Source organism: Pituophis catenifer, unplaced genomic scaffold, assembly GCF_029215685.1.
Source record: "Pituophis catenifer annectens isolate HBS135680 unplaced genomic scaffold, rPitCat1.0.hap2 SCAF_4, whole genome shotgun sequence".
Classification (NCBI taxonomy): domain Eukaryota; kingdom Metazoa; phylum Chordata; class Lepidosauria; order Squamata; family Colubridae; genus Pituophis; species Pituophis catenifer.
In genome coordinates this window covers 119,706,838-119,733,727 of record NW_027256884.1, presented here as the reverse complement: position 1 = coordinate 119,733,727, position 26,890 = coordinate 119,706,838, and the positions used below count along the sequence as shown (strand labels likewise).

The 26,890-nt window shown below is 42.8% G+C and overlaps 1 protein-coding gene across 2 annotated transcripts in view; it reads right to left on the bottom strand.

Moving 5' to 3' along the window:
- Positions 1 to 598: 598 nt before the first annotated feature.
- SLC36A4 (solute carrier family 36 member 4) overlaps positions 599 to 26,890 on the bottom strand; it is a 36,828-nt gene continuing 10,536 nt past the window's right edge. The window contains exons 5-9 of one of the 2 annotated variants that reach the window (XM_070944008.1): positions 24,821 to 24,974; positions 22,478 to 22,576; positions 16,877 to 17,046; positions 14,903 to 15,072; positions 599 to 1,003 (exon numbers count right to left, since the gene is read on the bottom strand). In XM_070944008.1, the coding sequence (XP_070800109.1) occupies positions 696 to 1,003; positions 14,903 to 15,072; positions 16,877 to 17,046; positions 22,478 to 22,576; positions 24,821 to 24,974 (901 nt within the window). In that variant the 3' untranslated portion in view covers positions 599 to 695. Of the gene's footprint in view, positions 1,004 to 14,902; positions 15,073 to 16,876; positions 17,047 to 22,477; positions 22,577 to 24,820; positions 25,049 to 26,890 lie in introns of both variants that reach the window. The other variant, XM_070944007.1, reaches the window with a different exon arrangement.

The following is a 26,890-nucleotide window of genomic DNA, read 5'->3' as shown; positions in this document are numbered from 1 at the left end:
AAGAAAGTCAAGTTGCCTCTTGAAAAAAGCATCTTTGGCACACCCATGACCTGGATGACTGAGAAACTCCATAGATACTAATGTGATGAGTTTATCTTGCTCTCTCAAGATAAACCATGGAGATTGTTAATTCAAGGACGTGAGGTCTAATCTCACGGTGGAAAAACGGCAGTGAAGGAACGGGCTTAAGTCCTTGGCCACTTGGGCAGCAGAATCCACCAGAAAGCATTTCCACTTGTGTTTCAAATAGATACATAAAATTCAAAATATAAGAGAGGATTTTCACAATACATAGAGAGAGAGACAGAGAGAGAGAGACGATATCCACATTTTTGCATAAATCTTGTTAATCTCTGAAGTTATGCGAAGAGGCTCTCTAAAGACTGATTTAACTTTAAATAAAGAAGTTGGCAGGGATTATTCTCTCAATGTGAGATGTCCAAACAACCAAGAAGTATTCTTTGATTTCTGGTCCCGTTTGCAAAGAAATACGTAGTAGTCCATGATGCTTGAACGGAAGGGAAGAAAAAACTTGAATAAGTTGTATCCTCCACAGGAGCAGATTTCGATTGGGGGGGAGGGGGGGGAATCTGTCCTCCAATCATTTTCTCTTTCAAAACCTATCCATCTGGAGTCTCTTTGGTTTGCAAACACACATCTATTATGAAATTCAAGAGGCCCACAATCTTCTGGCATTAATTGGCACCTTTGGCCAAGCGGGAAGTGTTGAAGCAAGTTGCTGAACCACTTGTGGCATTCTCAAAAAGCAAAGTTGTGGGGCAGATAATCTCTTTCACACTCACGTACGTGCCAGCTATGAAACCGACCACACCAAGGGAGGCTATGAAAACGTCTTTGAAGATCACCCATCTGTTTAGCTTCTCCTTGTAAAAGGTGAGGATTTCAATCAACGGAGGCAGGATCAAAGCCAAAGTGCTGCTGCTTACGGCGCCAACCAACGAGATCACGATGTCCAGACGGGGGATGGATATCGCTATAGCACCTGGAAAAAGAGAGAGAGAGAGAGAGAATCCAAAAGGGAAAGTTCATTATTGCTTAAAGTGATTTAAGTGATTGCTTTACTGATTTTAAATTGGTATTGTATTGTGATTTGTATTGAAGTTGTCATTTTGTAAGCCGCCTTGAGTCCTTAGGGAGAAAGGCGGCATATAAATCGCAATAAATAAATAAATAAATAAAAAACATGGTGTATTGTGACAGCAGCAAGAACACTCTTATGTACAAAAATGGAAGGATATTGCGATAGTGGGCGGACTGCTGCAAAAGTTGGTGGAGTTAGCAGAGATGATTCAATGCAGGGGTGGGTTGCTGGGGGTTCGGGAGAACCTCTAGCTAAGATTCTGTGCAGTTCAAAGAACCCGCAAATCCCACTCCTGGCTGGCCCCACCCACCCTGCCCCTCCCTCCCAGGAGTCCTCACGTATCCCATTTTGGATGAAAGTAAGTACAGGGGGTGTGCAGAGGCTCAGGGAGGGCGAAAAATGGGCCTACCAGAAGTTCAGGAAGGGCCTCCAGGGCCAGGGGAGGCTGTTTTCGCCCTCAAAGAAAGCCTCCGGAACCCAGGGAAGGCAAACACACACACACACACCGCAATGGTGCAGGAGGCTGACTAGGCCACGCCCACCCAGCAACAGGGCAGAGAACCCCTTGCTAAAAAAATTTTGAAGCCCACCCCTGGTTCAATGGGCTGCCTTGATTAAAGAAAAGAATTACAGTAATTCTATTTAAAATTAAATGTTTAATTTTATGTTCAATTCTCATTTTATTTCTGTTTGGAAATCACTTTTGGACTCGGTGCTTGAGGTGGGGGGGAAAATGAAACTTCGATTTTGATTTTTGCTAATTAGACAGGCTTGTTCTTATAGAAACGGATAGTATATATTATTATGTAAAAGTAAAAAAAAAAAATGAGGTTGTACGTTTTTGGCTTATTCTACTGCACCAAAAAGAGTCAGAAGTTGATGCTGGGATAGCATAGGGCAGTGGTCCCCAACCCCCGGTCCGCGGACCGGTGCCGGGCCGTGGAGTACCTGGCACCGGGCCGCGCAGCGGCCGGGGGACAGGAACGCTGCAGCGCAAAGACTCCTGGGCCGTGCGCAATGGGCCTGCGCAAAAGCTCCTGGGCCGTGTCCCCACCCCTGCGCACGCTCAGCGGGCCGCGGCGATAAAAAGGTTGGGGACCACTGGCATAGGGTATCCTGCTTGATCAGGGGTTTAGACTAGAAGACCTCCAAGGTCCCTTCCAACTCTGCTATTCTGTTATTCTTTCCTTTTCCTTTCCCATTTGACGCTACACTTTTTCCTCTTCCCCTTCTCCTTCCCTGTTTTCCTTTGATTCTCATTTTGCTTTGTATTTTTGTATTTTGATCAACTAATACAAATTTGTAAGAAGGAAGAAATACGAAGCGAAATAGACATCTCTGAATGAGTTTTGACATCCCAGGCTGGAGATGTTTGAAGATCTGAAAAAGAAAAGCCAGTTTGGTTTTTAGAGGTGGACACGCCTCTCCCTTCAATAGCTAAAATGAAATTAATCTCTACAAAGGAAAGTGGGACCAGGCTAAATCTTAAATAGCAGAGGAATAAGCAAAGCACCCAAAGGCAAAAATGTTTCATTCAATCTTCCTGGGCCTCTTCATCTTGCTGAGCTGGAAGGTGTAGTTCCATTGCTTTAAAAGTTGAACAACTTTAAAAGTTCTAGAACTCATCCTAATAAGAAAAGGAGTCAAGGCATTACAGGTAGTCCTTAACTTACAACAGTTCGTTTAGTGAGCGTCTGAAGCAGGGGTGGGTTCTACTTACCTTTACTACCTGTTTACAACAGGAGCGCGCATGTGCATGCGCAGAAAGCCCCTTGATGACGTCGGGGTAGGTGGGTGGAGCAACTGTCATAAATATGAGTCAGTTGCCAAGCATCTGAATTTTTGGTCAAATGACCACGGAGATGCTGCAACGGTTGTAAGTGTGAAAAACGGTCACAGGTCACTTTTTTCAGTGCCGTTGTAACTTTGAATGGCCACTAAATCAACTGTTATAAGTTGAGGACTATCTGTACACAAAAAAAAGAGTGCATGAAATAAAGAAATCACTTTTTTTCCCTTCAACATGGAAGGTGGGAAATGGATTGGCATTCATAGAAATTGCATGGAAAGATTTAGGATGTACAGTCCTACACCTTCTGTGAATATAATTTAGTGAAACAGGAATAGGGGGGAAAGTGAGTTTTGATGCAATTGAAACCCCAAAACATTAAATACTGGGTGAGATGTAGAATTATGTATATAAAAGGTAAAGGAGTTTCTCCAGATTTTATTTCGCTAGTTGTTATTAACTCTTGGGGGCGATGCTCATCTCTGTTTCAAGGTCATTGAATCAGCGCTGTCCAAAGACATTTCCGTGGTCATGTGACCAGGAACGCTGTTACCTTCCCACTAAAGTGGTACCTATTTATCTCCTCGCATTTGCATGCTTTCAAACTGCTAGGTTGGCAGGAGCTGGGGCGAGGATGGGAGCTCACCCCATCAAGTGGAGCTCAGGTCTCAAACCTGGGCTGCCGGGTTTCCAGCCGATAAGCCCGGCATTTTAACCGCTGAGTCACCACACCGCCCCCACCCTAGAATTATGCATAGTCATTAAAAATTCTAAATTATTCAATTTGATCACAGTCCTTTTTCAATTCATTCAATCTCATTTAAGTCAGGGGATACTTACTCTTGGGGATCTACTATGCCCATCAAAAATGAGACAAAATGTTAATCAATAGGCCGACACAACAAAAACTTCAAGGACTCGCAATTAAAGGTAACTCCAGTCTACTGAATGCAGCTGAAGCACCTAAACCCCGAGTTTGAAATATGTTTGTATTGCATGGCAAAAATGTAGTTAATGAATATATACAGTATATGGAAAGCTGTAGCACCAGAGAAGGAAACATTTATTTCAATGTAACTTAAGTGGATGTGGTGGGTGGAATCATTAAACATCAGTTTGTGACTATAATAGACTTCCTTCCATTATCCTCAAGCATTTACAATTAAGATAGATTAGTCATTAACTATATTAAATTAATATATATATATATATATATATATATATATATATATATATATATATATATATATATATATGAAATGCATGCTGATTATGGAAATAGGAAATTATTTCTTAGGTGATTTATAAGTTCCTGAAATGTAATGACTAAAAATGACCAAAAATGTATCCAGAACCACTTATCTAAAAAGAATAACAAAAACATAATCCACAGTACTGAGAAATTCTCTTTAAATGGAATGCCTTTTGTTCCTATAATGTTAGGGCTGGGAGATTTTCCTTCTGTCGATGCAAATAACTATTGCCATGTCTATCATGGTAGCTCTCCAACCATGATGGAACTATATTTCCTAAAATTCTTGCCCCACATGTGCTGGGAAATCTGGGAGCTATAGTCCCAAGCTTAACAAATAATTTGATGAAAGCTGCTTTGTTTAGGAAATAGATTAGAATATTAGTCTAAAACAGGGGTGTCAAACTCGATTTCATTGAGGGCCACATCAGGGTTGTGTTTGACCTTGGAGGGCCAGGGTGGGTGTGGCTAGGGTGGATGTGAGCTCTCTTGTCAGTGAAAATGGGCTCCCGAGCTCCGTTTTCAGCTGCGACGGCCTCCTGCAACCCTCTGTCAGCAAAAATGGAGCTCGGGAGGGCTGTCCGTGGCCCTCCCAACCTCAGTTTTTGCTGGCAGAGGCCCTGTGGGCCGGTCTTTTGCTGTTTCCAGGGCAACCCCCGCGAGCCAGATCTAAGCACCCCGTGGGCCGGATCTGGCCCCTGGACCTTGAGTTTGACACCCCTGGTCTAAAATATGCTACTTTGTTTTCCACTGTGTTTACGAAAATTCTGATGTTAAAGTTGCTTAACGCATTGTAAGCAGCCCTGAGTCTCCGGAGAAGGGCGGCATATAAATCAAATTTAAAAAAAATAAAATTTAAAAAAAAGTTATGTGTCTAGATCTTCCATGATAAATTTGGTACTTAGACTTTACAGATTCTGTTCCATGAAGAAGCTAAAAAAAAAAAAAGCGCTAAAATATCTGAATGTTCTGCTGGTCTTTAAAGAATCTGGAGCAGTCCAGACTTGCCATCATATTCTCATCCTTTTTCCTTCTTGTTCTGACCTAGGTTTCCTTAAAAAGCATGAAGCAGAGTCTTGGTCCCGACAAAACCCCTTTTATTTACACAACTGTGAATTCCTTTCCTTCACAGTCAGCAAGGCTTGGCAAACAGTCTTTCAGAGGAATATGTATCAACACAAACCTTATCTCGGTTGGAAAGCTGCCAGAAAGCTGGGCCAATTCTATACAATTCAGAAGTAGTTTAGTTTAGCTGATCTGTGTGTGCCTTTCTCTGGGCCTGGTGGCTCAGCAGACTGAAAGCATTGTGATTAACACCAGCTGTCTGCAATTACTGTAAGTTCGAATCTCACCACGCTCAAGGTTGACTCAGCCTTCCATCCTTTCTAAGGTAGGTAAATTGAGGACCCAGTTTGTGGGGGCAATAAGCTGACTTTGTATAAATATACAAAAAGTATGAAGGCTATTGCTTAACACATTGTAAGCCGCCCTGAGTCTCCGGAGAAGGGCGGCATATAAATCAAATTTTTTAAAAAAAGAAAAAGATAACTAGTTTCCAAATGCAGGGCAAGACAAAACTTGGCACAGAGTCTGTTATAGTCACAAACATAACTTTCCACTCTTGAACCGACCGACTGAACAAATTGTTTCCTACAAAAGCCCACTTCCCGTTCACTCCTCTTTTGTTTACTGTGGGAGGAGCCAATCACCTCCAAGATGTGGCTTTACTCCCAGGTCGACCCTGCTTTCTTAGTTGTTCTTGTCTTCTGGCAGCTCTGTGCATGCGCACACTGGGAACAGGCTCTAGCTGTTCCTCTGCCTCACTGCTGTCTAGCTCCCCCTCTCCAAGTTCCTCCCTAACTTCCTCACTGTCCGACTCTGCTGCCAGTTCTGCTGGCCGCCAGCGGGCCACACTTCTCTTTCCAGGTTCATATCTTCTCACCTCTCTTTCTTCTAGCATTCTGCAATCCTTCCTCCTCTCTTTGGCCATCCCAAATTAGGATCCAGCCTTACTCATTCTTTTATTTATTTTATTGTCATTATCCAGATCCAGTCATTCTCCATCCATTGATGTTGTGGCTATTAGTCAAGGGTATGGCAAGAAAGACGTTTTACAAAAGATCTCAAAACTTACACAACTAATAAATTTTTAAAGGACTTCAGTTAAGAGACTTGCAGAAGCGTGTTCTTGGGTGGTATTTCTTGCATACATTCATCTTCCTTGCCAACAATCTACAGTGTGGGAGTGTAGGAATTGGAATTGGAAAGTTGGTAGACCTATAGACTTAGACTCCTAAGAATCTGAATCTCTAAGACAGAATCAAAGATCTTCTTCAGATGGTCATGCCAGATCTGAGCCTAACTTGGAAGGAGTATTCTACTGTTAAAATATCAAAAAGAGAAATGTAACCTTGGTTTAATATATTTGTACCATAACTACCGTGTTTCCCCAAAAATAAGACCCTCTCTTATATTTTTTTGAACTCTGAAATAAGTGCTCGACCTTATTGCCATGCACTTAAAAGCCCGATTGGGCTTATTATCAGGGGATGTCTTATTTTGGGGGAAACAGGGTAGTTCTCCAGTCAATGGAAGGCACGTATGAATAAGTTATGCTCCCTTTTTTTTTTACAACCTTGTAATCCCATATTTCGGGGTAAAGTTGAGGCTACTGGATGGAGCTGAGCATTTATTGGCCAGTTGCCCTTCCTGACACTATAGGAATAAGCTATACATGGTATGAAAAAAGCCGTTTCTTTCCTTGGCAAAGAAATTCCTTCTATATAAACAGCAGGAAATGAGCTTGATTATTTTCAGCCAATTTGTTTACATACAGCTGTGGTGTTCTACATCAAACATTCTTTTTTTAAAAAAAGGGGGAGAGGGAGGGAGGGAGGGAGGGAGGGAGGGAGGGAGGGAGAGAGAGAGAGAGAGAGAGAGAGAGAGAGAGAGAGAGAGAGAGAGAGAGAAATATTTGGAGAGTTAAATATAACACTCCAATACACCCATACTTGTCACTTTATTCTTTATGACTCATATTGTTTATTTTTTTCAGTTGAAAGGACTTGCTGTAACGTCTCCTCTTTATAAACTATATAACTACATACCAGTTCAGTTTTGCTGAAGTCCCAAGCTGACAAGGAGAAATGGTTTAATCTTCCCTCTCCGATATATCTATTTTTTTTTGCCAGAGAATTGAATTGGTAGCTCTGTTCTTCAACTGTAATTTTCTCAAGAGCAACATTAACCTTACACCAGGTTACTGTCACTGAGTACCTCTCCAGTTGTTAAAAAGCATTTGACACAAATAACAGTTGATGTTGCTGATAATGGACCTTGCCATCAATCAGTCCTTTTGGACAATCCAGCGATAAATATATTAATGGCTAGAGAGGTTATAAATTAAAGCTAAAGGGGCAACAGAGGGATGGGGTAAGAGTAGAGAGAAACAGGAAGCTTTTTACAAGAACAGTTTGCGGATGTGGCAATAATCAATTTCTTGATAGGCTTCCAAGCAAAGCTGTACTGAGGGTGGAGGGGAGGGGGGAATACAGCCAAATGACCATCCATTTAATAAGAAAGTTGAATAAATCTCATAAGCATCTCTTCAATGGCCATCTCCTAATTCAGAGATATCTTAATCCCATTCAGCTAGATATCGCTTGGGACTTAACAAACCTATTTCTATAGATAGAGCACAACCTGGTGATCTCTTGGGCACCTTTCCTTATTACTGCCAATAGGGGTTCCAGCTAATCACGATCTAAGTTAATCAATGTAGATTCCAGCACCAGTAATGCAGGTAACTTTGAAGAGCCCCATTAGCAGAGGTGGTATTTAGCAGGTTCGGACTGGTTTGCCTGAACCGGTAGCAGAAATCATGGGTGGCCCACCCATCCGCCCAGGCTCTATGCCGTCCTATTTAGGCACGTTTTTGAGGCCGGGCGCATGCACGGAAGGCGCATGCGCTCACATTTGCCAACCGGTAGGGGAAGTAAGTGAATACCACCCCTGACCATTAGGTAGGCAGTGACTTCCTTGGGGTATTAATAGAGATCTCATTTAAAGCCACTGACTTACTGACTTGGCTCATGTATTGTACCAAGACATGGTTTAACTATGGTTTCGTTGAATAAGCCCAAAGCAGGGTTTCATACCGTACTAAACCAGAATCTACAATTGAGTTAACCCAGGGATCTGCAACCTTAAGCACTCAAAGAGCCATTTGGACCCGTTTCCCATAGAAAAGAAAACACCGGGAGCCACAAAACCTGGGTGGGCGTGGCCAACTCGATGTCACTCACTTCCACCAGTCATATGACACCCCCCCAGCCACGCCTACCCAACCGGTCATTAGGGCTGAGAACCAGTTGTTAAAAAACACTGGGAACCACAAAACCCTTTTGACATATCTCTCTCTCCCCTCCCTCCCTCCCTCCCCCCTCTCTCTCCCCCTCTCTCTGTTTCTCTCTATGTCTCTGCCCTGGCCACTTCTCCATCCCCCGTCATCACCCTTACCTTCTCAGTCCAGGCGAGGAGTGACTGGTAGGGGAGGGCAAGAGGCGGGGCCAACCAGTGGTGGGATCGCCCGACAGGGAGCCACAGCAGAGGGCCCAAAGAGCCGCATGTGGCTCCAGAGCCGCAGGTTGCTGACCCCTGAGTTAACCTAACCTAGTCAGGCAAAGCCAAATAAGCCATCTTAAGGTTTTGCAGCAATGGATGGACACAGTTGTGTGACTGTTATAAAAAGGTTGCAGGTTTCATGCAATAGATCATGGATATGAAAGAGAAACAATAATAAGGATATAATAAATAATACTAGAATATGATATACTGGTATACTAGATTCTATAACCATTAGGTTCCTGTAATACATATATGCCTTTGTATTTGTATCACACATATTATGCCTTTATATTTGTATCTCCTGTAACAAACATATTCTGTTATTAGGCCTGTAATGTATCTGGTATTTGTCAAACATATGTCCCTGCCATTTGACCTGAACCCATATCAATCTTCTCCCTGTATTTTCCTGTGCCATCCAAGAGCATGGTACGTATCTCCAAGGGATAATTTACACCTCAGCCCTAATTTATGTTTGATCTGGATAAACTCCTGTCCTGCAAAACCAGGGGGCCAAATGGCTAATTGAGTAAACAAAGGAATGCTCAAGGATGACTAATTGGGAAGTTTCTATTCCCCCTTGCAGGGCAACAAGGAATACACAAACCTAAATTAGGAGGCCAGAATTGGGTACTAAGCTGACGTCTCTGAGGGTATAAAAGGACGCCATACCTCCCTCAAGGTGTGGCTATCTCCATTGTATCTGTATGTTCTGGATATAGTCCCACCCAGTATTTTGTTTTTGGCCATAAATAAAATCTGTTTTTTTTGCAATGCCTCTCTCTTTGGCATTCTGGTGACTCAAGTATATTTTGGGACCTTACAGATGGGTGTCCAACTTTGGCAACTTTTAAGACTTGTGGACTTCAACTCTCAGAATCCACTAGGCAGCATGGATGGCTGGGGAATTCTGGGCGTTGGAGTCCACAAGTCTTAAAGTTGCCAAGGTTGCACACCCCTGCTATAGATAATGAAGCATTCAAAAGTCATTTCAAGTAAAAGCTGATATATCTGAAACAAATTTCATGCCTATATAATTCCCCTAAGCCACAAGTGGAATCAACCATATGATTTATCAAAGGAGATGGACCAAGAAGGGTTTTGCAGGCTGACTTCATGTTGTCTAAAATTCAGTGCCTATGAAGTTCTGCTAACTTTCTCGCGTAAACATTTCCCATGGTTCAGCTAAGGTTTTTCTATGCAAGCATCTAAGCAACAAAATCAAGACAAGGTTTAATTTCCTCTGGCAGCAATATATAATTAAAAGAAGACACAAGGAAGAATTATCTGAGAAGGCGTTGCAGAGACAGCAATACGATGCTTCCTGAACAGTTAAAACGTTGAAAATATTTACACAGATTACAAACCCAAAAGGGGAAAGAGAAACTTTTTACAATGCCCACCAAAGAAATAATAGGAACGATAATAGCAAAGAAAAAAAGAGGAAGTCTGGAATTTGAAATTACCAAGCAAATTTACACAGCAGAAAATAAAGTATGCAATTACCGGTATATTAAAATTTTCTGCGTCTTCCCCCAGCAAGAACGACTAAAATAAGAAAGAAAGAAACTGAAGTGGGTTTAAAAGTAGATCCAAAAGACAAATAATTAAATGATACTTAATCCAAGGACACATAAGAAACGTCTTCTTCAAACTGAGGTTCACAGTGATCCCTTCATCTTCAGTAGTCTGCAAACTAATCATAAAGATTTCTTCCCTAATTTCGCTTCTGTTCTACAGCCATTGTGGTTTTTAGTTTCAGCAATGAAAGGAGAATCATCATACTTAGTGAATAGCCAGATGAGCAGACTTAACAGAACAGAATAACAAGAGTTGGGAGGGATCCCTTGGAGGTCCTCTAGTCCAACCCCCTGCTCAAACAGGAAAGCCTATGCCATTTCAGACAAAAGAGTGTCCATTCCCTTCTTAAAAACTTCCAGTGTTGGAGCATTCACAACTTCTGGAGGCAAGTTGTTCCACTGATTAATTATTCTAACTGTCAGGAAATTTCTCCTTAGTTCTAAGTTGCTTCTTTCCTTGATTAGTTTCCACTCATTGCTTCCTGTCCTGCCCTCAGGTGCTTTGGAGAATAGCTTGACTCCCTCTTCTTTCTGGCAGCCCCTGAGAGATTGGAACACTGCTATCATGTCACCCCTAATCTTTCTTTTCATTAAATTGGACATACCCAATTGCAACCATTCTTCATAAATTTTAGCCTCCCCTAATCATCTTTGTTGCTCTTCTCTCCACTCTTTTTAGAGTCTCAACATCTTTTTATTATATCGTAATGACCAAAACTGGATGCAATATTCCAAGTGTGGGGTCTTACCAAGGCATTATATAATGATATTAACACTTTGTGTGATCTTGATTCCATACCTCTGTTAATGCAGCCTGGGCCTGCATTGGCTTTTTGGGCAGCTGCAGCACACTGCTGACTCCTATTTAAGTGATTGTCCACGAGGACTCCTTGTTAACAGGTTCATCTCTAAACCAGTGGTGAAATCCAATTTTTTTTATTACCAGTTCTGTGGGTGGCTTGGTAGGTGTGGTGTGGTGCGGTGGGCGTGGAGTGGTGGGCATGGCAAGGGAAGGATACTGCAAAATCTCCATTCCCTCGCCACTCCTGGGGGAAAGATATTGCAAAATGTCCATTCCCACCCACTCTGGGGCCAGCCAGAGGTGGCATTTGCCGGTTCTCTGAACTATTCAAAATTTTCGCTACCAGTTCTCCGAACTGCTCAAAATTTCCGCTATTTATTTATTTATTTATTAATCATATTTCTATGTCGCCCACTCTCCGAGGACTCTGGGCGGCTTACAACAATTGACAGTATACTAAATAGCATATTGCCCCCAACAATCTGGGTCCTCATTTTACCCACCTCGAAAAGATGGAAGGCTGAGTAACCTTGAGCCAGTGAGATTTGATCCGCTGATCTGCTGAACTAGCAGTCAGCTGAAGTAGCTGCAGTACAGCACTCTAACCACTGTGCCACCTCGGCTCTTAGAACCGCTACCGGTTCTCCAGAACCTGTCAGTACCTGCTGGATTTCACCCCTGCTCTAAACCCAAGTTAACAAATTGTTTACTGTCTTCATATAACAGATTGTGTCTCAGCAATATCCACAACAAGAGAAGAGTACTGTTGCACCTTCCTTTCGCAGCTTCACCCCTTTTGAATGTGGATTGTGATATGCAGCAATAGTAACTATGCACAAAGCTTCTCTGGAAAGCCCATAATAGCTCAACAAAACATTATTAGAGCTGAACAGGATATCCTAATTTATAAAACCACTCTGAAGACAAAGGCTGGGTTTTCTGGGTGACTCGGCCAATCACACACTCTCCAATCAACTTCACAGGATTGCTCTTCCAGGAAGGACAAAAGAAAGATATATCCTCATGTGAGCTGATTTTTTAAAAAAGGAACGAATAGCAATAGCACTTAGATTTATATACCACTTTATAGTGCTTTACAGCCCTCTCTAAGTGGTTTACAGAGTCAGCCTATTGCCCCCAACAATCTGGGTCCTCATTTTACCCATCTCGGAAGGATGGAAGGCTGAGTCAACCTGGAGCCTGGTAAGAATCGAACTGCCAAATTGCAGGCAGCCAGCAGTCAGCAGAAGTAGCCTGCAGTACTGCATTCTAACCACTGCGCCACCTCGGCTCATCAATATCCATCTAATGGGAGCATGATGGCTCAGTGGTTAAGAAGCTTACCCAAGTTGCAAGAGATGCAAACTATTTTACAGTAGTTTCCTCTTTCCTTAGATGACCCTTATGCAATAAAATTTGTCTACATTGGTTTCAACCTTTAAAAAGAAATCTCACAAACTTCTTTTAACATGACATATTTAGGTTTGGGTTTTAGAATGAGAGCTAGTTGTGAAACCTTTGCCTCCCACCTACCCCCCCAATTTTGATCTGCAAAACACCCATTCGTTTAAACACCCGTTTACATGGTTCTCCTGTTTTTTAATTAACTTCTGACTATGCTTCAGAATGTGAAAATGAAAGCAAGGGAAAGGGACATGTGAATACATGTGCATTTACTTGCATGTTGATGTTGCTTATGGATAGAATTCCTACACTGTCCAACTCTGGAACACTTTGGGGTAGTTTCAGAAGTTATAAACACACTTAATGGAATGGAATAGGGGGTAGGGATGGGGTAGGGGAATAGAATAGAATAGAATAGAATAGAATAGAATAGAATAGAATAGAATAGAATAGAATAGAATAGAATAGAATAGAATAGAATAGAATAGAATAGAATAGAATAGAACAGAACAGAATAGAATTTTCATTCTTTTAGAGGGTTGTTGAGGCCATTTGGAGGTTTAGAGTCACCTGAGTAGTGCAAATGTGGAACCTTCTTGGAATTGTTGAAAGGACTATGTTGTAGGACAGAAAGGTCTATCTTCAGTCTATAACACAGTCCTTTCAATAGTTCCAAGAAAGCTCAGGTGACCCTGGGGACACAGATAAACCTCCAGGTGGCCTCAACGACTCCCGAAAAGAATGCAAATGACCAGCTATTTGCAAGGAGTATAAATCCTTCTGTTCCCCACCATCCAGTCAGAGCTGAAGAAGCTTCTTGGATGAGAAGCGAAACATATTCAAAGAAAAACCAGAAAGTCCAGTTGCCACTTGGAAAAAAAAGCACCTTTGGGACAAACTTTAATGAATCTTGCTCAAGAAGCCCGAGTTCACATGGCTGATTTGTTAGGTCTATTCAGAGAAAAGGAAAAGACTTGAGCTCTAAAATTACCGTATATACTCGAGTATAAGCCGACCCGAATATAAGCAGAGGCACCTAATTTTACCACAAAAAACCTGGGAAAATTCGAGTATAAGCCCAGGGTGGGAAATGCAGCAGCTACTGGTAAATTTCAAAATAAAAATAGATACCAATAAAATTACATTAATTGAGGCATCAGTAGGTTCAATGTTTTTGGCTATGACAACTACTTTCAAAATTGTTACTGGATATTTCCCGTTACATGAAACTGCTAAAAGGCTTTTGCAGTCATATAATGCAACAAAACATTTTTTTAATGGTAAAAGTAAACTGACATATGAAGCTACTTCTAAATAACTATGTAAGAGAGGAATAAATCTTTTTCTGAAAATTACTGGCGCAAAATTAGAGCTGTAATGTGTGGTAATATTATTTATAGTAGAATTTTGGTGGAGGAAACAGAGTTGAGAACTACATGAAAGGAACACAATAGTGATAAAGTCACTGTATATGAATTGGGTAGCTACAGTATATAAATTTGTTTAATAAATACAATGGGAAAGGTCTTTGGGGATTCCAGAATATACATAGCACTAATTGGATTTTTGATCTCCCTTTTATTTTGAGACATAATAGACTAGTTTTACACTATAACTAAATTACACAAGAGAATGTAGTATATATACCAAAAATAATTCAATAACAATTTAATCTGATACACTGGGTTAAGTGATGTAGGGCTTGATCTAATTTCAGGCAAGTTCAAGCCTCTGTTAAGAGATACCTGCATTTGCTCTCTCTCTCCCTTCCTTTTTCTTTTTTTTTCTCTTTCTTTCTTTGTCTCTTTCTTTCTTCTCTCTCTCTCTCTCTCTTTCTTTCTTTCTCCCTCCCTTTCTCCTTTCTCCCTTTCTGTGAAGAACCCCAGAAGGTCTTTGGTAGGAGGAAGAAAAACCCTAAACAGTGAGGATTTCTTTGTTTCTTTCTCCCTTGAAGCCCCCCCCCCCGCCTGTTTTTGCTTCCAGGGGGCTGCAGGGAGTCTTGCTAGGCACCCTCCCCCCATGCCCCATTTTGGCCTTAGCAAGCCTCCCTGCAGTCCCTGGGAGCCAAAACAGGGCGTGGAGGGGGCGCTACACCCCCCCTCCCGCGCCCCTTTTTGGCCTTAGCAAGCCTCCCTGCAGCCCCTGGAAGCCAAAACGGGTTGCAGGAAAAAAGGCATTTTTTCCTCACCCAAGTATAAGCCGGGGGGCGGGGGGACTTTTTTCAGCATAAAAAATGTGGTGAAAAACTCGATTTATACTCGAATATATACGGTAGTAGATTTTTTTTTTCTTTTTGCACATCACACCTGGAAAAAACAACAACCCCATATTAACCCTTTGTACTTACAGGTTGAGCAGACCAGAAGCATTCGCACAAACATTTCAGAGATCAACTTCAGCTTCTGCTGCACTCTGGTTGCTACAATAGGAACAATGATCTCCGCTGGAACGTAGAACTGAATCGAATAGGTCACAAAAATCCCAAAGGAATAAAGGATCTTGACCATTTGGTACAGCCTGTGAATAATTGAACAAAACCTATGAATTACGAAGACAGTCTGCTACGAAGAAAAGGAACCGCTGCAAATTGTATTTTGTGAACTGTCAAATAATTTGCTCCTTCAGTTCACCATAGTCCTCGACGTACGACCACAATTGAGCCCAAACTTTATTTTGGAAAGTGAGAAATTTGTTAAGTGAGTTTTGCCCCATTTTACGACCTTTCTTGCCAGAGTTGTTAACTGAATCACTGCACTTGTTAAGTGTCAGGGTTCCGACGGATGCCCTAATTAAATCATGAGCCTCGAGTCAGTCATATTCGCCAATGGAGCAATTTCACGGGTTGTAGAGATCACTCCTCTCCGGCCACTGTGGGTAACCCTGGGAGACAGCCTTGAGACAGAAATGTCTGGAATGTGTTTTTGTTTTTGGCTGTTGTGCTGCTTTGCCGTTTTCCCATCCCCCTTGCCTATGGCAACTCGAGAGCAGGTCAGGGATGCTTTGCGAGTTGACATTAAGTTAGTGGCACAGTTGTTAAGTGAATCTGGCTTCCCCACTGACTTTGCTTGTCGGAAGACCGCACAAGGGGATTACATGACCCCAGGACACTGCAACCATCATAAATTTGAAACAGTTGCCAAGCATCTGATTTTGGATCATGTAATCTTGGGGATGCTGCAATAATCGTAAGTGTGAAAAATGGTCATAAGTCACTTTTTGACACCGGGACACAGCAACAGTCATAAGTAAGAACCCTGGGACACAGCATATGACCCTAGGACACAGCAACGGTCGTAAGTAAGGACCCTAGGACACAGCAATGGTCATAAATATGAACCAGTTGCCAAGCATCTGACATTTGATCACATGACCATGGGGACCATGCTACAAAGGTTGTAACCACGAAAAATGGTCACACTTTTTTCAGTGTCGTTGTAACTTTGAATGGTCACTAAGTGAACTGTTGTAAGCCAAGGACTACCTGTACACAAAGGCAAAAATGTGTCTTGTTCTGGGTTTATGCCAAACACATTGTGGCTTGGAATCCTCTCCTCCTCTCCTCTCCTCTCCTCTCCTCCTCCTGTCCTCTCTTCCTCTTCTCTTCTCCTCCCCTCTTCTCTCTCCTCTCATCTTCCTCTTCTCTCCTCTCATCTTCCTCCTCCCCTCCCCTCTTCTCTCCTCTCATCTTCCTCCTCCCCTCCCCTCTTCTCTCCTCCCCTCTTCCTCTTCTCTCCTCTCGTCTTCCTCCTCCCCTCCCCTCCCCTCGCATCTTCTCTTCTCACATCATCTCATCTCATCTTATCTTATCGTGCCTTACTTTACCTTACCTTATCCTACCTTATCCCACCTCACTCTACCCTATCCTACTATAACTTATCATAATGTATATGGGCACCCAGCCAACTCACAGTGACTCCAGGTGGCTTATAGAAATAAAACCTCAAATACAACACCCAATACCCCCCCCCCCCCCACACACACACCCCTGGTGGCAACAATCAGACGAACATCTTGAAGTGCTCCGTATCACCCTGTGGTCACCAGCCCTGCTGACAAAGCCAAGTCTTCAGGGCCTTTCGAAATAATATCACGGTGGAGGCTAATCCTATCTCCCCAGGAATTATGTTCCATGGGGAGAGAAGGCCTTTCTTCTTGGTCCCATCCCATGGACCTCCTTCATGGAGGAGACCCGTAACATATCCTGCCTCCCTGCTCTAATGGGCTGGATAGATGTTACTGGGAATACTCACACCGATTATGGAAAATACTCTGTAATTACAAGGATGCTAAAAGAATCAAGTCTTAACATGCTTCGACTGACCATTGATCTTGTGGCAGGTTGAGAGTAATGCTGGCTTTGATTTCGTCCCCAAAGCGTACGTATCCTAGGGTGGCTAATGAAATATACAAGGCCATCACAATTCCCATGCCAACGTTGAGCGCCACTGGGAAGCGGTCAACTTCTTTCATCCTATTCTGGATGGGAAGCACCTGAAAAAGAGAGGATGCAGATATGTAAGACGAGGATAAGACATTTTAATTTATTTATTGATTAAATTTATATGCTGCCTGCCTTGCTACTGAAATGCTCAAAGCGGAGTTTCACATCTGAATAGTTCCGTCCTAAAAGTTTCCCAAATAATTAAAATCAGCTTTTTTTCCCCACTCAACAGCTGCACAAGTTGGAAAAAATTACAATCATAATACAACCTGAGTGTATGAGAATTATGTAAGCGACTTCCAAAGTAGAGGGGTACATTGGCTCAGTGGTTAAAGATGCTGAGCTTATCAGAGGGAAAGCTGACAGCCCAGGTTTGAACCCTGAGCATCGTGCGATGAGGTGAGCTTCCGTTCCTTGTCACAGCTCCTGCCCATCTGGCAGTTTGAAAGGATGCAAATGTGAATAGATTAATAGGTACCACTTCAGTGGGAAGGTAAAAACGTTCCGTATGCCTTTTTCAGAGTATAAGACGCTCCGGAATATAAGACGCACATTAGTTTTTGGGGAGGAAAACAAGAAAAAAAATTCTGCCTCTGCCTACCAGCATTCATCGGTATTCATCTGGCTAGCATCCTTGCAGCAAACAGCAAACAGCCTGGTTAGCTTCAGCACGTTATCGCAGCCTGATTTAGCATGAACAGCTGATTGGTGGTTGGATGGGCCTCCCGGAATAGCACCAATCAGCTGTTCCAGGCTGCAGGGATTGCCAGAGTCCATCCCCACCTCCATACGTTGCGTTTTTAGCCTCCGTGCATTGCGTTTTTGGCCTTCGCATACTCCATTTTAGACCCGTTCCAGGCTGCGGGGATCGCCACAGCACATCGCTGCCAATCACCACCTCTGTGTGTCACGTTTTTGGCCTCCATGCATCTCATTTTCGGCCTCCACACACCCCATTTTTGGCCTCCGCACGTCTTATTTTCAGCCGATTCCAGGCAGTGGGGATCACTGCCGCCACCCGCTGATCCTCGCCTGGAACCGGCTGAAAATGCGATGCAAGGAGACCAAAGACGGGGGGTGCAGAGGCCAGAAACGCAACACGCAGAGGTGGCAATTGATGGTGATGTGCTGTGGTGATCCCTGCAATCTGGAATGTGTCTAAAATGGGGCATGTGGAGGCCAAAAACACAACACATGGAGGCTGAAAATGGCCAGCGGGTGGGGGCCGGCGGGTGGGCAGGGCTTCAGCAACATTCAGTGTATAAAACACACCACAATTTTCACCCACTTTTATGGGGGCAGTTCATCTTATACTCCAAAAAGTACGGTAGCCATTCTGGCTACATGACCATGGAAGCATCTTCAGACAATGCTGGCTCCCTTAGCCAAGAAACAGAGATGAGCACCACACCAAGGACTCCGGACATGACTGGACAGGAAAATCTTTACCTTTTACCTTTATTTCCAAAGTATCCTAGACCTCTGAGCCAAATGACTACAGTGTCAGTGCTATATTGAGGGCTTGGAGCTATAGATTAATTGCAATTGATTGACCCCCCACAGCCAAAGAGATTGTGAAAAATGAAGACAGCCAGCTTTCAACAAGCAAAGTCAATGGGGGAGGCCAGATTTGCATGATTCATTTAATAACTGCAGTGATTCACTTAACAACTATGGGAAAAAAGATTGTAAAATGGGGCAAAATTCTGTTTTGTTTGGCAAAAGAAAACTTGCGGTCAGTTGTGGTTGTAAGTGGAGAACTACTGTGTTTTCCCAAAAATAAGACCCTGTCTTATATTTTTTTGAACCCTAAAATAAGTGCTTGGCCTTATTGCCATGCACTCAAAAGCCCAATTGGGCTTATTATCAGGGGATGTCTTATTTTGGAGGAAACAGGGTACCTAAATGATGACACTGAAAAGATGCCAGGGTTATCCCTAAACCTGCCTAAAAAGGCTGTCCAAAACCTCTATACAGGATTAAGACAGTTTCTTGAAGGCAAATTTTAAATTCAGACTAGCACTTTCTCTAAACGGGGTCCAAACCCTAGGAGGAAAACCCACCAAATAAGCAAACGCTTTAGTTTTAAGAACCGAACGTATTAAATTATATTAATTTTTGGAGAGCCGCAGTGTGAAATTGCACTGTTACAGCCAATTCCTGCATGTCATTGTACCAGCTGAACAATTCTGAGCCTCTTCAAATGCGAGAACAATCTCACGTAAGCATCAGCTCTTCAATGGTCAATGGCTCCCAATGAATTTGTGCTGAAGGAAAAACACCAGCCTCCGTGAATAAAACCGCCGTTCCATAATTTCCCGCAGACTCGGTACTTGCTAAGCCTAAAGGAGTTCTGAAGAAAAAAGAGGCTTGATGGGATTTGAGAAGAACCTTGAGGGAGATGACAGAGGACAACAAAGAGGAGCTGCAGAGAAAGCACTTGCTGGATTATCAATCCTGTATAAATAAACTTCCCCACTTTCTATGCTGTAGGATAGAAGGCTGAGTTAACCTTGATGGGATCGAACTCCAGGCTGTGGGCAGAGTTTGCCTGCAATACTGCAGTTTAAAACCACTGTGCCAGCAGGTCTCATAATGTTACTCCAGGAGGTGTATTAAGAGTTTTAAAAATATATACACATAGGGACACAAAAGACAACTATTTATCACACGCGCTAGTTGTCTTTGTCCATTTTGTAGGCCAAAGTTCAGCTATGAAATGGCCTCCAGCCATTACAACGTCACCCACTTGTTCAAGAAACAATAGGAATATGGCCCAAATAGGAAAGGGAAAAAATGTAAAGTCAACCTAAAAGGCCACAAAGCTGAAAATCCACTTCTTTGAGTAAGGACCAAGTCAAAGTCTCTCTGGTGCTTTTTTCAAGAGGCAACTGGATTTCTGGTTTTTCTTTGAAGACGTTTCACTTCTCATCCAAGAAGTTTCTCCAGCTCTGACTGGATGGATGGGAATGGAAGGATTTATATTCCTTGCAGACAGCGGGTCATTTGCATTAGTTTAGAGAGTTGTTGAGGCCACCTGGAGGTTTATCTGTGTCGTCAGGATCACCTGAGTAGTGCAAATGGGTGTGGAATCTTCTTGGAACTGTTGAAAGGACTGCGTAGTAAGACAGAAATCTATCTTCAGTCTACAACACAGTCCTTTCAATAATTCCAAGAAGGCTCAGGTGACCCTGAGGATGCAGATAAACCTGCAGGTGGCCTCAACAACTCCCTAAAAGGATGCAAAAATGACCAGCTGTCTGCAAGGAGTATAAATCCTTCCGTTTACCCACCATCCAGTCAGAGGTTAAGAGGCTTCTTGGATGAGAAGTGAAACGATGCCCTTGATGTGATGTCTCGCTGCCTGGAGGCCGTACGGGTCTGGATGGGGAGAAATAGGCTCAGACTCAACCCCTCCAAGACCGAGTTGCTGTGGTTCCCGGCGTCCCGATATAGTCAGCTGGTGCCATCGCTGACTATTGGGGGTGAGTCTTTACCCCCCCACAGAGAGGGCTCGCAATCTGGGCGTCCTCCTGGACGCACGGCTGTCTTTAGAAGAACATATGACGGCCGTGGCCAGGGGGGCTTTTTATCAAGTTTGCCTGATTCGCCAGTTGCAGCCCTTTCTGGATCGCGACGCCTTGCGCACAGTCACTCACGCCCTTGTCACCTCCCGACTGGACTACTGTAATGCTCTCTACATGGGGCTCCCCTTGAAAAGCACCCGGAGGCTCCAACTGGTCCAGAATGCGGCCGCGCAGGTGGTTATGGGCGCAACTCGTTGTGCCCACGTGACACCCCTCCTGTGCGAGCTGCACTGGCTCCCAGTGGTCTTCCGGGTGCAATTCAAGGTGTTGGTTACCACCTTTAATGCTCCATGGCATTGGACCTGGATACCTTCGAGACCGTCTTCTGCCACCAGTAGCCTCCCACCAGCCAGTCCACTCCCACAGAGAGGGTCTCCTCAGGGTGCCATCGGCCAAATTATGTCGGCTGGCGACACCCAGGGGGAGGGCCTTCTCTGTGGGAGCCCCTGCCCTTTGGAATGAACTGCCCCCAGAAATTCGTAAGATTTCTGATCTCCGTGTATTTCATTGTGCCCTCAAAACCTTGTTGTTCCGCCAGGCCGGGCTATCAATGTAAAGATTTTAATTGGTTTTAAATTGGTTTTAAATATGGGATTTTAAATTTGGGGTTTTATAATTGAGCCTATTATTTAATAATTTTAATAATTTTTAAATTTTGTCTGTCTTTGTGCTTTTAATCAGGCTGTACACCGCCCTGAGTCCTTCGGGAGAAGGGCAGTATAGAAATTAAATAAATAAATAAATAAATAAATAAATAAATAAATAAATAAATAAATAAATAAATAAATAAATAAATAAATAAAGTCTTCAAAGAAAAACCAGAAAGTCCACTTGCCTCTTGAAAAAAAAAATACATTTGGGACAACCATGACCTGGATGACTGAGAATCTCCATAGACAAAGTCAAAGTTTACCGATCCAACTTGCCCTTCCATATGTTCCTGTGTTCCTGAAGCAAAATTTGCAGTCACTGCTGCATAAGCCGGGCTGAATGTCCCAAGCTAAAGTCGAAGAAAAAAGTGTTGCCTATGATTTATATGCAAAAACACAACTTCTCTTTATTTCATCAATTTGCTTCCGCAAATATTTACGGTTGCTCAAATAAACTCAATTTACAGTAATGAAATTAAAAATAAACGCAATCAAGCTAACCATGAAACTTCTAACATATAAATAGCGGCAATTTTTGCAATGATTGGATCATCATCTACTGCTTAAGACAGTTCAAGATGATTTTGACTCTTGGCTGCAAGTTGCAGAGATTTCTATCCACTCATTCTCACAAAACATGTCAAAAAAAAAAAAAAGTAGAGCTTTAATCTTATTGCTGCGGCTACCATCTCAAACTTTTTTTCATCATTTCTCATGAATGCCCCTGGAGAGTGCAAGGCGTGACATTAATGCTCCTTCTTCTGTTCTCTCTCTCTCACACACAACCTTTGTGCACAACACACCCACTTCAACTTTTTTCCACCCTTCACGCATGACATAAGAGACATGGCTTCCCAATCACTTTCCTCAGGATACCCCTAAAAGTGGGAATCACATATTTATAGCATGTACACTTGTTTCCCCGAAAATAAGACCTAACCGGAAAATGAGTCCCAGCATGATTTTTCAGGATGCTCGTAATATAAGCCCTACCCCCAAAATAAGCCCCAGTTAAGATTGTCAACCAGATGGGTGCATTTAGTACCGTATTTCCCCCAAAATAAGACCTAACCAGAAAATAAGCCCTAATGTGTCTTTTGGAGCAAAAATTAATATAAGACCCGGTCTTATTTTCGGGGAAACACTGTATTTTTATTGCAGAGTAGAGCAATAAAGAGAAAAGAAAAACATGTTTGAATTTGAGAGGACTTCGGCAAGTTCTTAACCCCAACGTAAATACTCACCACTCCTATTCCTTCAAATGCAAAAATAGCTGTGCCAAAGAAAAGGGGGTACTTGTTCCAACCAGTCACCAGGATCAGTTTTCGAGGTTCAGATAAACCCTGGGAAGAGAAATCAAAGAGTGGCGATCTGTAGCTAAACCAATTCAGTTTCAAGAGCAGGAGGTTTTTTTCCCCCAAAGAAGCCAAGTTAGGCCACCTAATGCCTACCGACATGACCAAAATCATATCCAATGAAGGATATTCTTCATTCATTATAAACTTCCTGATGAGTGGTGTGGTGGCTTAGAGGTGGAGCCCTCGCCTCACAATCAGGAGATTGTGAGTTCGATCCTAGGTAGAGGCAGATATTTCTCTCTCTGGGCACGTTGAGAATATATCTGCTGAATATAACTCCGCATTGGTGACAGGAAGGACATCCGGCCAGTAAACACTCAGCTCCGTTCAGGTGCCCAGACTCCACCCCGCAAGGGATTATGTTGTCATTAAAAGGAGATGATTATAAACTTCCTGACAGTGAGGACGATTAATCAGTGGAATGGTTTGCCTCCAGAAGTTGTGGGTGCTTCATCACTGGAGGTTTTAAGAGACTGGACAGTCACTTGTTTGAAGTGATAGAGTCTCCTGTTTGAGCAGGGGGTTGGACTAGAAGACTTCCAAGTTCCCTTCCAGCTCTATTCTGATTGATTGATTGGTTGATTGATATTAGTAGCATATCTCATTTTTTACAATTGTCAAAAGTGATATTCTATGCAATCATCAGTGGGTAGAATGAGATATGATCAAGCCTATCTCAATTCCTCATGATTTCAAGGTCAGAGTCAAGTTGTTTTCTTTGGGGGGAAAATTCTGCTCTTGCAGCCACTAAATCAGAAAGACTCAAATCAGTTTCCTTTAAAAATTCCATACAGGTAGTCCTCGACTTACAACAGTTCCTTTAGTGACTGTTCAAAGTTACAACAGCACTGATCAAAGTGACTTATGACCGCTTTTCACACCTACGACCATTGCAATATCCCCATGGTCATATGATCAAAACTCAAATGCTTGGGAGAAGACTCACATTTGTAACCAGTGCAGTGTATCAGGGTCATGTGATTCCCCTTTTTGCAACCTTCTGACAATCAAAGTCAATGGGAAAGCCAGATTCACTTAACAACGGGGTTACTAATTTAACAACTGCAGTGATTCATTGAACAACCGTAATTCACTTAACAGACGTCTCACTTAGCAACATAAATTTTGGGCTCAATTGTGGTCGTAAATCGAGGACTACCTATACGGGAGTTGTTTATCCTTGTTTTCTTCTCCAGTGAGATAGTTTCAACCACCCTTGGAGTTTGCGTGAAGGTACAGAAACACAGGGCCAAATTCACATTAGAAAGGATCAGGGCAGAACTCAACCAAATGTGACACTGAAAAACGAAACAGGGGAGAAATACTTCCGACTCACTCCAGGAGTTCGATCCTGACCAGCTCAAGGTTGACTCAGCCTTCCAGCCTTCCAAGGACGGTAAAATGAGAACCCAGATTGTTGGAGGCAATAGGCTGACTCTGTAAACCGCTTAGAGAGGCCTGTAAAGCACTGTGAAGCGGTATATAAAGCGGTATATCAGGGAGTTTTCGATTCAATTGTATAGAATGTGAAGGATGTGTATTTTTGCTGTATTTTTTATGTATAATGCACACTGAAGATGGCAATTAATTGCGTTGTATGTGGTGCAATGACATTAAAGCAGGGTGAAATGCTCCCAGTTCGGACCGGATCGCCAGATCCGGTAGTGATGGCGGCGGGTGGTTCGGAGAACCGGTAGCAAAAATCCCTGTGCGTCCCTCCCCCCATGCCCAGCTAAGCCGCACGATCATCAGAGGCATTTTTTTTTTTACTTTTAAAAGCATTTTTTCTACAACCTCTTCCGACGAAAAAATTCTTTTAAAAGTAAAAAAAAAAAGCCTCTGATGATCGCGCGGCTCAGCTGGGATCGTCAGAGGCTTTTCAAAGCATTTCTGCAACCTCTTGGCCGAAGAAGTAAAAAAAATGCTTTGAAAAGTCTCTGACGATCCCAGCTGAGTTGCCTGATCGGCAGAGAGGCTTTTCAAAGCATTAGAAAAAATGCTTTGAAAAGTTTAAAAAAAAAAATTGGCCACGCCCACCCAGTCACATTACCCCCCACCAAGCCACGCCCACAGAACTAGTAGTAACAAATTTTACATTTCACCCCTGCATTAAAGTAAAGAAAAGTAAAGTAAACCAAACCAAACCAACTAAAATAAACTAAAGTAAACTAAACTAAACTGTAAAGCACTGTGAAGCGGTATATAAGTCTAAGCGCTATTGCTACTCACCTCTATAACATAATGATAAATAATGATCAAGCTGACAGCCATGGCTAAATTTGCCAGGAATGAGAACACAGACAGATGCTTAAGATCTCGAATGAAAACCAAGAAGATTACAAATGGAAGGAAACACAACATGTATAATCTCAAATCGATGGTCCTTCTGTCTGAGGGGCCGGCGATTCCTGTGGTATTCGTAGCATATGATTTCATTTGAGCGTATCCTTCACAAACCTGACGTAAATTAAGCAAAGAGAAAGAGAAGAGAGAGAGATTAGCACATCTAGCATTGTGAGCATTACAGGAAGTCTTCGTTTTATGACTGACTAGCTTAACAACCGTGTGAAGTGATGACAGTGTAAAAAAAAATTAGTTTTGCGCCCATGCTTACATTTATCATTGTCTCACCACTGATGTGCTTCACAACTGGCTTGCAGCAAGCGGAATTCATAGAATTAATTAATGCTCTCACAGAGAGGGGCTCCTCAGGGTGCCGTCGGCCAAACAGTGTCAGCTGGCGGCCCCCAGGGGGAGAGCCTTCTCTGTGGGGGCACCTGTTATCTGGAATGAGCTCCCCCTGGAGATACGGAGGATCCCAGATTTACGCACCTTCCGCCACGCCCTCAAGACCTTTTTATTCCAACAGGCTGGCCTGGCCTAACTTTCCCTTTTAAATGGTATATGAGTAATTTTAAATCTGTTTTTAAATATGGGGATGTTTTAATTTGTCTCAGGCCAAATTGTTTAATACGTTTTTATACTGTTTTAAATTTTATAATCTGTGTGTTTTATCTTTTTGGCTGTTCACCGCCCTGAGTCCTTCGGGAGTAGGGCGGTATATAAATTTAATAAAATAAAATAAAAAAATAAAATAATACTTAGTTGGGTAACCTTTAGCATGAATTACAGTCTTACAACGTCTTCCCATGGAGTGATCCAAGTCTTTTAGTTCTGCAGCTGTTATCATGCGAAACCAAGATTGAATGATTACTCCTATTAACTGTGATTTATTGCTGGGTCGCTTCTGACTAACAAGTTTCTTGAGTCGGCTCCATAGATTTTCCAGATTGGGTTAAGGTTTGAGCTATTCCCAAACTATTCCAGCAGTGGAATATGATTATCTTGAAATACCAAAAAAAAGTGGTGTTATTAGCCATCAAACCTCAAAAATACACTTTTCCCAAAAGGTTTCCACAATTTTGGCCACTACTGTACAACCAGCCTACAAACTCCTCAGAATCCAAATCAACCACGCAGCCAACCAGAGACAGCAGTGACCCTCAACCAATCCACGCAAACCCCCACATCCGGTTCACCTCCCAATGACCCTGATCTGATGTAATCTCCTTATCACAAGACCCTTGACAAATCCCATCACAAGACTCACTGATGGCTCACAGCTGACCCATCACAAGACCCCCACTCGACACACCCACACTTAAAGCCCTTATAAACAGAAGAACACTGACATCTCCTAAACTCGGCTGAAGACATCTCCTAAACTTGGCTGTCAACTTGCAAAGCATCCCTGGCCTGCTCTCGAGTTGCTATAGGCAGGAGAGGGGGTGGAAACTGATGGAGCAGCACAGCAGTCACAACCAGAAGCACATTCCACGCATACCTTTCTCAAGGCTGTATCCCAGGTTACCTGCAGCAGCCGGAGGGGCGTAATCTCTACAGCCCACGAAATTGCTCCATTGGAGAATGTGATTTAGGGCACACCCTGGGAGGAGTGGGGAAACAGGGTCATAATTGGGCCGTAAATTACGTGGGGCAGAGCTGGCTTCACTTGGGTACCTGCCGACATGTTGCTCTTAATAAATAACTGGATTTCTTTTGAAGCTTGGCTCGAGGGTCATGGTTTAATTAGGGCATCTGTCGGAATCCTGACAGTTACAAAGCCTGGTAACAAAACATTCAGAAATCAACCCACAAGCTGGGAGAACAAACCTTCACTCTCAGACAGGAATTTCAGTAGTATTTCGATTCTCCCATAATAAGATTCAAGATTCACACAGGAAGAACTATGAACACTGTAAACTGTCTTACATTTCTTTTTTTAAAAAGGGTTTGGCT